Here is a 12,289-nt window from a genome sequence, read left to right as displayed (position 1 = left end):
GGACGGACAGACAAAGCCGTCACAATACTGTAGTTTTCTTTTACAGAAAACTAAAAATGTTGCAAATTTAAGAATTAAAATTGTATTACCATTAAATATGACGTCCTGAGCAAGAGTTATGATGGCAATATCATTGGCAAATGTGTCTGATTTGTAGCCTGGAGTCTGGAAACTGGCAATGCGGATATCTTGAGGTTTGGCCAAATCGTTGCTTCTACCTAGGTCAAAATCACCTACTCGAACATGTGTTCTGGAAATATAACATTAAATCAGTCAACAACAAACTCAATGATACTGACAAAAACTGTAATGAGAATCAGGATTTTTTCAGGTTCACTTAAGAAAAGCTTTTATCTGGTTATCTAAAGACTTAGAATAAGCTGTGTTGTAGGAGCAAAAAAGAAACCTGAACACCCTGAAATTGTTTTCAGTAAAACATTTCTTTACCACAATAATAATACTATTTCAATTAATACCTCAATTTTCACAGCTGCTTTAATAGTAATAAATTCAGAAGTTAAAATGGAAATACATACCTTACTACAGTATCAAAAAAGATAATAAGGATTCTGCATATACAACTCATCATTCTACATATAAAGATATACCGTAACAGAAGCTGGATTCACGTGTATATTTTTAAAGAGGAAAATCACTAATGTGATGAAAGGAACCCACACTATCTTATGTATTCGATTGTTTACCCATGTTTCTTAGAATCTTACATAACTCATGTTAGTAGGCTTGGGGTCAGCATTTGATTTTCTAAATAATGGACTAGGGTTTTATTCCTGGGTTGGGTTGACTGTTTGATACTTAGACATCAGAAAACTATAAAATCACGCTACCTTGTTCAAGGGAATACAAGCTAATCTGTTAAGTTTAAAGGTACAGCAACTTAGTAAAGTACTGTACTACGTACAGTACATTGAGCCTCAAAATAAAATGTATGTTTATTTCATCTTTGTAAATCTCTGTAATGGGACACTTTTTTTTTAGTTATGGAATAACTAAAAAAAAAAAAAAATTAGCAGAAATATCCACCATAAATTTAATATATACTAGCTAACTTAGTTCATCTTTCTTTTGATGATTCTAAAACCTTTCAAAAATTAATCGCTAAGAAACTGGACCTCAAAGCCTCAAAAGTCTTATGTGTACCTTCTTTTGATCTGAATTAATCAAAGAATTATTCCAGTTCTCTCCATGCAAAAAGCTACTTCAAGATTACCTAGGAAAATTTGAGATCCAGTACTGCTACATATGAAGCAATAAAAAATCGCTACAACCAATATGTGATACTTACGGATTTGGTCTAACTGCTAAGCAGTGAGCTGCAGTAATGACATGCTTATTGGTAATTATAGCACCTCCACAAGTAACCTCAAAATTCCGTGTCTCATCAAAGAAACCTACAGCAACAAGCCATGGCCAGTGTGATTGCTGTAAAGATAGTACAAAATCTTACATTCCTTATTTCCATGCTAATCGTAATAGCCTATATTACACCAGTTTTACTACATAATAAGACAGCAAATTTCAGTTGTAACCTTTAACTTCCCAAGATCATTAATGAAAAGGATTAACAGAAGTTCTGCTTCACAGAGGAAATCTTTATCTTACCTGATTTGCTCTTGCAGTTTTTAAATTGTCTAGTGATCCACAATCTCCCTCTGATGGTATAAAAGCAGAATCACTTCCAGAATCTTCAGATTGATCATCATTTGTTCGATCTGGCAGTAATGCATTAGGAGAAAATGAATCACCATTCTGAGGTCTCAGAGTTGCACCTAGAGCCAGTGGGTTTTGTATAGATGGAACTTGGGATGGTGTCATGGGCAGACTCTGAGGGGGATTAATGGGCAGAGACACTGGAATCTGGTCTCCTGTACCCTGTAGGAATGGATTCTGAGTTTGAGTGGTTGGGAGGAATGACCCAGCAGTACTTGTAGTAGTGATGGGAAAATTATTTGGCGACTGAGAAGGAAAACTTGGCAATGGAAAGTTCTGCTGAGGTGCAACAGGAACAGCCTGGGAGCTTCCACCTGATGATGATCCTCCAAAGGTTATATGAGATTGAGTCTCCTGTGCAAAACCACCCGAAGATGGCAGTCGAGATGATGATGTTGGTAAAGCTACATTGTTTGGGTCATTTGGACAGCAGATGCGGACGTTAGTGATCTCCAAACTTGAAATAAAAATAAGAATAATGTTTTTATTGACTCACTGATGCATTTCTGTGATGCGCTTTAATGAAAATTTCACACTTAGCATGCAACAAAATAAAAACTTTCTAATAACTGCTTCTTCACCAAGGACAACAGGTGGTTATGCCAGGTTATCTATGACTTTACTGTGCTCCAATTTATTCACTTTCATCCCTGGGCTTACATCAAACTTTTCAAGCAACATTGAACTAGGTCCTGTCCAGGTGATATAGTCCCACACTTACATATCATATTATATAGACAAAACCAAATTAGAAAAGATATGACTCTCTGTCAACAAAATTTTCAGCAGGGATTTTGCCTACGTAACTTTCCCTCTAGTCAGGTTCAGAGATCAGTAGAAATAGCAGACGAGCGTCATGAGTTACTTAGAGAGTAATGACTGATGTGGAGGACTTACGCGATGGTTCTGATTTGAAATGATGTTACTATTTCCTGTATTACATGTCTTTTATTGTTGAGGAATACATGTTGCACGTTTAATAAATTAGAATTAAGGAACTAGGAAATTTGATTACTGTAACGTAGTTAAAAACTTGAAATTTCTGAAAAGGACGCTCTATGGTGAAGCCAAATCGAAGCACCCTACTCAATCTTCTTCTAGCACGTGTTTTTTTTTTTTGTCGCGGGCAACCGTCCTGCTAGAATCGACCGTAAAGCCTTAGGTAATTGTAGTGTTTTTAATCCAATTTGATCAATGTCCATCTTAGCCTTGTAATGATATGTAGCATATTATGAAGTAACACCACATTCGGGCTCGATCAAGTTGCGACTTCAGTGATTTTGTAACAAAGTTAGCATAACTTTTGTGTCTTGGTTGCCGCCCTATGTGTTCCAGAATTCATCCTTTGGTCCTTGCTCAATTTGTTCTTGATTGTAATTTGAATTAACGTAAAATTATTGTAAACTTGCATGCACTTTTTCATAGTAACGTAGTATTATATAGTTTGGGTGTATTTTTTTGTACTGTAATTTATTTTTGTAGTAAAATCAGAAAATGGACCCATGTTTTGTGTAGTCACCACCCTGTTGTGTTGGTTTGAAGCCACAGTCTGTTGACTTGTGATCTTAGCCCAGAGCAGCGGGCAATGAATCAGTGGTAACCGAGTTATCGTTGGGAAAAATTCTCGACACTCTTTTGTTCAAAAACAATTCCAAGAAGTTCTGTAATGATAATACAGTAATGATATGATTTATATGAAAAATCCAGCTCACTTGAATGAATGAATGAATGAATGAATAAAAGACTTGGAAGCAGCATGAAAGTCCTCTGTGGCTACTTCCTTGCAATAACCTTTGATTTAAATTATTTCTGTTACAGTACAAAAGTTAAGAGTAACAGATACAAAAGTTAAGGAGCACAAACTAAAAAATTAATAACACAATTCTTACCATTTTTTTTTGTCAGCATGGAATATTTAAATCTGTTACTTAGTATTACATGAAGGATGGACAACGCAAATTCTGATTCCATAACATCAAACCAAATCATTCATGACTGACCGGAATCAGTCAGATATTAAATAACCATGACTGCTCAAAGAATCCCAAAAACTGAGTAAAAAAAAAAATTAATTACATCATAAAACCAATCACTCATATACTGTATGGCCAAATTCATGGTTTTCTATTGTCATCAGACATTACACTATTTAACAAAGAGAAGATCGTAGTAGCATGACCATACAAGCGCTACTTGGAGCCTTGCTTTTCATGTTATCTGGGTATGGGATTGAAAGGATCAACTCGGTGTATAAAAAGCTAATTTTGTTGTTTTAAAAAAATCAGTTTGTTGGCTTAGAGTGGTGATCAAGAGCTGAAGAATCCAGGAGAGTCTTGCAGATTGCAAAAAGTTAGTGTGAGGTTCAAGAAGACAGGTATGACTTATTTCTCGGAAACCAGGTATACATTGAGGAATGCAGACGGAAAGGAAGTGACCGACCTGCGGATTCCCATGACACGCATTTGGACAAGATTTTGCGTTTGTTAGATGGCATATAAATGAGAATAATTTGCGTTACAATAAACGTACAAACTAGTTACATACATCGGCAGAAAGGCCAGACAATAATGCGTATGGAGAGATACATATAAAATATGAGATAATAACGGGTAATATACATGGCGTGATTAATGCAGAAATGAAGAGGCGTTTGATGCCTTTACATTGGAAACAAAGGCTCTGGCAATTCAGAGCGTCATTATAAAACAAAACAGGCCCCTTTAGTGTGAAGTAAGACATCTATTACTAATTCAAATGTTGGATAAGTCACGAAAATGACACTATATACATATGTGGGATGTAGAGGTTATCATCCATGGAATTCAGCATCTCTATTTTACCGTATATGAATGGATGAGGAGTGAGAGAATTAGGAAGATGGCGCAACAAATGTGTATCCAGCCATGTATGCGTTAAATGTAACAAATTTAAAAAGTAATTTGTATTTTTCCTAACATAAAAATCTACACTATCATACATATGGTGTATTCTTCACATCACTTATGCCAGGCTGCCTAGACTTGTCTATTCAAAACAAAAACACCCCTACTCTAACCCGGCATCGCACCCTCATTTGATCCGAGCTATCGAGCAGACATCTCTAGATGTACTGCTGAAGCATTGTAGTCTCTTTATTTGTGCGTTTTTGGGGGTATTTCTAATTCCCCATTATAATGTAATAGATCTCGTTTACGACTGAAGTGTCAATTCATCAATTCTGTGGTGAATTTTCACGTAACTTTTTGTGAGATGAAAGTCTAAAATCTGAGGTTGTTCAGTTGTGCTGCGGAGCCCGTTTTTTTCGATCATGTGATCAGGTGTCGGAACAACTAATAGGTAGGATTTAGCTTAAGGGGAAGAAATTTCAAGAAATTACCTAAAATCAGTTATTGGCAATTCTGGGCAGTTTAATGTACAAATGAACACATCCTAAAGTATTGTTGCTAAAAAAAAAATTCAGGGAGGTTTACCAGTAAATTTGCTCAGCAATTTTTACGGCTCAGTGAGTGACAAGAATCGTCATTATGATCTCGTATTCTCGTCCTGTTTAAATGGAAACTGCCAATTTTTCTACTGTTACCTACTAAAATAGTGTTTTCTTTGATGGAAACAGCAATACAAAAGAAAATTTTATTTCTGCGCTGAACTTTTGTCATAAATCTCTTATCCATTCGTTTTAAACATTGTTTGTACTCGTGGAGTTAAGTTAATCATTCGCACCGTATATGTGTTCCTCAGACACACAATCAACGCGCAATTTGGAATGACGTAGATGATGCGAAGTTTTACGACTGACCTTTTTGATATCATATATTTTGCTCTGTACCCTTAGTAAATTCTGTAACACGCAACAATGGTTGCATTATTAATTAAGAATACCTTCTCTGATCACAGTTCGGTTAAAAAAATTATTTTTGTAATTCAAGGATGATGGAAAATGTTTTAGAAGCGTCCCTACATGCGACAGGGAAAGCTGATGTCGAGTCGTCGACCAGCAATCGTTCTTCTTTCATAGCTAGTTGTTATAGAGGTAACAAGCTGCATTGCAGCATGTGTGATGATAGAGAGCCAGTGGGCCGGAGAGACGTACGCTTTGGCAAAGTACAGCGCTACTTCTTTATCGAGTTGTATCCTGAGAAATCCTTGAAATTAGAAAGACACCGAGCATGTCAGAGGAACGAGTGATCAGGGAAGGTAGCCTAGAACTCTGTTTCCAAGTATTATTTACACCAATGTACTAACTTTAGTGAAACTTGCCTGTTTCCAGAAGTGATAGATTGCTGCTAGTTTTGTCTTTGAAATATTATGTATATATGTGTTTCCTTTGGCCATGAGGCCAACTTGTTAGCAAGGCTGTTGCTAGTTTATGTTAGTTTCGTTGTTGTTAGATGTAAAGTAAATGTGCACAGCCAGAGCACTGCTAGAGTTTAATTTTTGTAATAAAATTGTAAAAATCCATCTAATTTGTGTAATTCAACACCTGAATCTGAGGTTTGTAGTCGTGTCTTTAGTACTGCACATCCTAAGCCTACAACACCCAGGCTAAGAACCAGAAAAATCATACAGTCCGCTAAATATTGCCAAAACTTCTCGACAATAACTGAACCAAAAAACATTTTTTTTTCTTTTGCACTTCATATTTCATGACTTACTTTTACAGTAAGTATATAAATCAACATGTTAATACACAGATATAATGAATGGCAACTTCTCCCTATCAGCATTCAGCTATTTATATGACACTGCTTCCAAATAAAAGTTCTCATTAGTGCAATAAGTTATGATTAAATTATATTTCACCCAAAAGATAACATTACATTGAACCTTATGTTTAATTTGCTCAGAGCAGCTCTACGGGATGCCTTTTCACAAATATGAAAATTTGTGTGGAGCAATGTTCTCTTACTGCACAGCCCTATACACCTGCGGTCACTTCCAGTGTTCTGACAAAGACATAAGATCTGTGACTGTTCTAATTTTAATAACGGGATTTACCTAATGTTTTTGTATAAATGTGTTAAACAAAATGGAGTAGTTTCATTTTTTTAAATGCACTGGAAGGGCAATAAAAGGTTGATGTCATTCACAGAATACTGAACTTGACTATAACACCCAGAATATAATTAAGAAACAACTTCATAGTTGAAAAACAAAATTCATGATACAGCTTATTATTACATAACCAATGGTAAATGATATATAGCTGCACACTGCAATTATACACATGTATCCTAGCAATTTTCTGAGAACCCTTCGTTCCATTAAATTATTTTGCTAGCTTAGACAATTTGCATTTTTCAATGCGCATGTTTCTCATATTTTCGTTCATTATACGCATTCTAAAGAAAGTTTCTATATCACACAAAAACTGTTACAACATACAGTGGTAGAACTACAAATTTCGTGACTTCGCCAACTCCCGGCCGGTAGCTAATTTTCTGTAATGCTGAATATTTACAACTGATATTCAGTAGAAAAGAAAAAAGTTATAACTGGTGACTTACGCTCAACTGAAAACCTGGAGGGTTAGGCCTAATCTGTTAATTGGTGGCATCCGGTCAACTGCGATTATATTATTTACTGGGCAAAGAACAAAGGAAACATTGCCCAGGTACTGTAAAAAAATGAACTAGGTCAACCACTTACTCACCAAAGATAACTTTGGCATTTTAATTTCCTGACCTAAAGTTCATAACTGGTGGTATAGGGTCAACTGCAATTATATCATTTACTGAGCAAAGAAAGAGACGAAATATTGCCCAGGTACAATGAAAAGATTAAGTTAAAAATTTATTTAACAAAGGAAATTATGGTATTTTAATTCTCTGGCCCAAAGTTCATAATTAGTGGCGTATGGTTAACTGAAATTGTTTTTATGCTGGGCAAAGAAACGGAAGAAATATTGCCCCGGGACTATGAAAACGTTAACTAGGTCAACAATTTATTCACCAACGAGAATTTTGGTATTTATATTCCCCGACGCAAAGTTCTAGTCTTGCAATTATTTTTTAAGTTTGAAAATATGAAAATTTCCTTAGCCACGATGATTATGTTAGCTTTATACGAAATCAACTGCAATGTTCAGACGTTTCATTGTATAGAAAATAGATAAATAAGTACTTTGGTAATTACCAAAAATTTATTAACATTACATCTCCTTTTTCCTAGTAAACCACCCAAAATCTAAAGAGAAAATCGTGACAAATTTTGCAAAATTTGATTATCAATGGTAAAAGTAAGCATACCGTAGTAACTATTAACCGGCAAATATACGTCATACTGTACTATATTCAAATATATAAACTGACTTATTATGAGCAGTTAACTTTTCCTTGTATAGCACAGAAAATCCAAACAGGGAAATCGTGGCATCTAATCATTTATACCATTTAGTTATAAATGGTAAACATAGAAACTATTAGGTAGCAAATATATGTCATATTGTAATGTTAAGAATATAAACTGATTCATTAAGAACTATCGACTTCACTTCAAAAGAATACCAATTTTTAAACTTGTCCTCTGATGCAGGCAGATGCATTGTTGGTATTGCATCATTCTTTAACTGTACAAGATGTCTTGGGTACTGAGATTTCAAGTAATTCATATTTAAGATTCCTTGCATGATCAGTTGATTTAAAATGCAAGCTACAAATCCTCGAAGAATCCGCATTAAATTTGTCTTTTCTCTTGCATAGATGGATCCATTTCTCTCGTAGTTCTTCATTTTTAGGAAATTTATGAAAAGTAAGATCAGTATTTCGATCTGAACTGGATTTAAGTCCATACAATGCACAAATATTCGGCATAATTCTACAATGGCAATGACCAACATACACGTGAATACGCAAAATAAAATCACGATCGCATTTACACTTCCTCCTTTCTGCTATACTTCTTTGACCTGACTGACAGGTAAATAGGCCATCCGCTCGCCACGTGACGTCATGCTCGAAACTGGTCGATTTTTGGGTCAATTGTGAACAGACATTCTCTTCTTAGACCATGACCTAGACCGTGACTAAAATTACAATTTGCCATCACTTGCGGAGCCAATAACCATATTTTTTTTCATCGCATTGTATCATTTATTTTCAGCAGTGAGTCTGGGCTAGATATTGGACATTTTTATAATTCATTTGGATGATTAAAAACCAAGTCATCCTTATCATACAGTGTTAGCATAACAGTTTAATGTATGATATCAAATCTTCATTTACTGCAGCTTTTTTATATTTTTACTACAAATCATCCTTTACTCGTCATCAAATTTCATTTCTTTCGCTCATTTTACGTCTTCAGTGTTAGAAACGCAAAACAATGGTGTCAAGGTGTTTACCCATTTTGACCTGGTAAAAGGAAGATATGGCAACATTTTTGCCACATCTACAGTACATGCCATCCCAACTTAGGCCAAGGGTTTATGAATCAAATCTGGGAAAAGCGGCAACGTCGAAAACGTACTACATGTTCCTAGTCATTTTGGTTTTACTGTGGTTGGACAGCAAGACAGAAATCCACGAATAAATGAGGTGAAGTAAAAGATCTTCACTAAGCAGTAAAGTTGGTGAAGATGGATAGCAAGAAGGAAGAAAGGAAGAGGGAATGGAAAGTTTTAAAAGATAAAAAGTGGGTACAGCTAGGGGCCGAAGAGACGGTGCAAATACCCTTCAGTAATGTCTACAGTGCACCATGGGAGGTGCACTGATGCAAATATCCCCTAGAAGGTTTCTAAAACTGGAGCAGCCTGACCATTGGGGGGGAGTAGGGGGGAACACACTGCAACATCAGTTGGTTCAAGTCTGCATGACTGCAGAGGCTCTGGGCTAAGCTTTGCTTTGTTGCTAAACCTCAGAGGGGGGAAAACGTACCGTTTGTTGAGTCTGTTGGTATTTTGTTAGTAAAGGTCATTATAGTTTATTGTAACAAAGGTGCGCACTGCAAGTGAAATCCACTCAGTAAGTGGTTTCCTGGCTATTCTCCTCCATTTACAACACTTCAGAAGTTAGGTGTCTGGGAATTCGACACAGCAAATTAAGGCTAACTTGTTTGATGGGTTTGTATGAAAATTTTCAATTTTACCCTTAAAAATGTAATTTTATTACCTATGAAGAGGAAAATAATGACTTACATCAGGAAAAATAGAAAACGACGAACACTGGCGACTGTCAAGTAAAAAAAAAAAAAAAAAAAATCTGGGGACAAATGTAGACCACAAATGTAAGTTTATATGAGTTATGAGACAGTGATGAAGCACTCTTGCTTATGTGATTCTCTTCAAGTTTACCGCACTATTCCTAAAGTCGACCCCTGCTTCACTGAAATGCTTAATCCACTGACTCCTCTTAAAGTAAGCGCACCTCACCTGCAAATGCGGTCTTTGATGAAAGAAAATACTCCGGCTTCCCGAATGTTCCCTACCAGAGGGATGAAGACTGGACACTGGCTCATCAACACACACCGACCTGTTGAGCAAACAATGAGGTTTTCTTTGGAAAAGTACCGTTCACTTGAATAAAAAAAAAAAATATTTTTTGGTCTAACTTCTAATTCATGAATACAACTCTAACAGGAATAAAATTTTTATGACGTAGGGGAGAGGTGATGAAGAGACAATCTAGCGCTTGAAATGTATCATCTCATGTTGTGATAATTAAACGCACATTATTTACCTGAACCAGCATGTGTCAGAAATTACAGCAAAATTCTCATTAATAAAACAGCAATGTGATTCTTATACCATTTGTATTTACACTGTGTATGTATAAGCGCGCGCGCGTGGGTTTGTGTGTATGCGTGTATGAGAGAGAGAGAGAGAGAGAGAGAGAGAGAGAGAGAGAGAGAGAGAGAGAGAGAGAGAGATTCCTGTAAAGATATAATTTAAGTGTTACCTTGCTGGTGGTCGGGCGACGTGCAGAAGTCAGATGAGGGTCTACTAATCCTTGTGGAAACAGCACTGCCAAAGTTGTCCTGAAGGATGCGGTCTATATTTCTTGACTGGGGAAATCTGATACCTGCAACTGTATGTGAACAACTTGATATCTTTCCTTCCTTTCTGTCTTTCTCCTTATCTAATTCGTCACTGAAATAAGAGTGTATCCCCAAAAACATCAAAAAGAAGGGAGGGAAAGGCTCCAGGCTTCAAAGTAACACCGAAGAACCCTGTATTAAATTGTATATGTCTTCGTCGAGGATAAGCTAACCACAATAACTATTGTGTGTTTTTTATGACAATGTCATTTTGACTGACATCAGTACCGATAAGTTGATGACGAGGCTGTAAGGAGACATTTCATGCCACGATTGACGTGGCAGAGGTCTTCTCAGTTCGCCTGCTCAATTCAGGTGGACAAAAGTGCTATACAAACCTCAACCACAATGAACGAATGTAAGCAGACGCAGCACAGCCTATCATATAGCAGTTACGTGATCAAGAAATTCAATGAACTTGTAAATACTATTAGTATTTACAAGTTCTCACATTTTCCTTATAATCATCAATTTATTAACATTAAATTTTATCCCGATTTCATATTATTTTATTCTACTACATCCAGCACAGGACTCATCGGGCAGAGAACCCAACTGGTTTATTTTATCCATTATTCAAATACATACCATGTCCATTAAGTTATTCGCGCGTTTGTTGTTGATGCACATAACAAAGATTATATAATTCCTTTTCCGCGTGAATTAAAAAATGCACACACACACACACACACATATACATGCACCTAATGTATGCATGTGTGAATAACGTTTTGTCAAAAGCATCGCTTTCACTGCCCACAGACGACCTATACAATGTAAAGCCATATGTGGTTAAGAGAAACTATTCAGAGACAGAACTACGTAACATATCTCATACCCATGTAAAATCAATCGCTTTTACTCAGCAGTCGCTTATAACATTCATTCAACAAGAAAATGAGGGAATCCCACGACTGCCGTCGTATCATTACACCGTTCAGCCAAGAGCCAAAGGGCAAGGAAGGACGAACTTGTCATTCATGAAGTGTGCATAGCTCTCTGATTCACGAATCGAAGACAATATGAGAAACATATATCGGAGGTAATATGACAATTTCCTGTATTTTTTCAATTTTGATGATGCCATGTCATAAACTATTTTATTATACTTACAGCAATTCACGAACCTTACGACCTAAAGTTGTCAGTTTTCAGTTTCATTTGCACATTTCTGTTTGATTGAATACGAAAAAAAAAACGCATAGGCATCACGTATTACAAAGATGGCAACTCTGTTCCCGATGTTCCGTAAGAATGCGATGCAAGGTCACTGGAACGTGGAATGGTAGGTCGAGAGAACGAAAACACGGATTTTTAAATAGTTTTCAGAAATCGGTTGAAGGACATTTCCGTACCTGACTCTGGTTTTTCAGAACAATTCCAGAGAGAATTTTCTCTCTCTTTACCACGAACAACCTTGTTAATCATGTGAATTATACTGCATGATATTCCAAGTCACAAAGCTTAGGCATGCATCTGATGATAACCTCCCTCCTAGCTGCAATATCACAGTGAAAAAGTAAACTTT

At 36.3% G+C, this 12,289-nt stretch overlaps 1 protein-coding gene across 4 annotated transcripts in view; it reads right to left on the bottom strand.

Moving 5' to 3' along the window:
- LOC136825217 (phenoloxidase-activating factor 3-like) overlaps window positions 1-12,289 on the bottom strand; it is a 40,856-nt gene that overhangs the window by 9,264 nt on the left and 19,303 nt on the right. For 3 of the 4 annotated variants that reach the window (XM_067081244.1, XM_067081251.1, XM_067081247.1), the window contains exons 3-7: window positions 10,623-10,751; window positions 10,097-10,196; window positions 1,624-2,188; window positions 1,307-1,443; window positions 90-250 (exon numbers count right to left, since the gene is read on the bottom strand). In XM_067081244.1, the coding sequence (XP_066937345.1) occupies window positions 90-250; window positions 1,307-1,443; window positions 1,624-2,188; window positions 10,097-10,196; window positions 10,623-10,751 (1,092 nt within the window). Of the gene's footprint in view, window positions 1-89; window positions 251-1,306; window positions 1,444-1,623; window positions 2,189-10,096; window positions 10,197-10,622; window positions 10,814-12,289 lie in introns of all 4 variants that reach the window. The other variant, XM_067081258.1, reaches the window with a different exon arrangement.

This window comes from Macrobrachium rosenbergii, chromosome 3 (assembly GCF_040412425.1).
Source record: "Macrobrachium rosenbergii isolate ZJJX-2024 chromosome 3, ASM4041242v1, whole genome shotgun sequence".
Classification (NCBI taxonomy): Eukaryota; Metazoa; Arthropoda; class Malacostraca; order Decapoda; family Palaemonidae; genus Macrobrachium; species Macrobrachium rosenbergii.
Note: the sequence above shows the minus strand (reverse complement) of the source record. Positions and strands in the feature narration are given on the sequence as shown.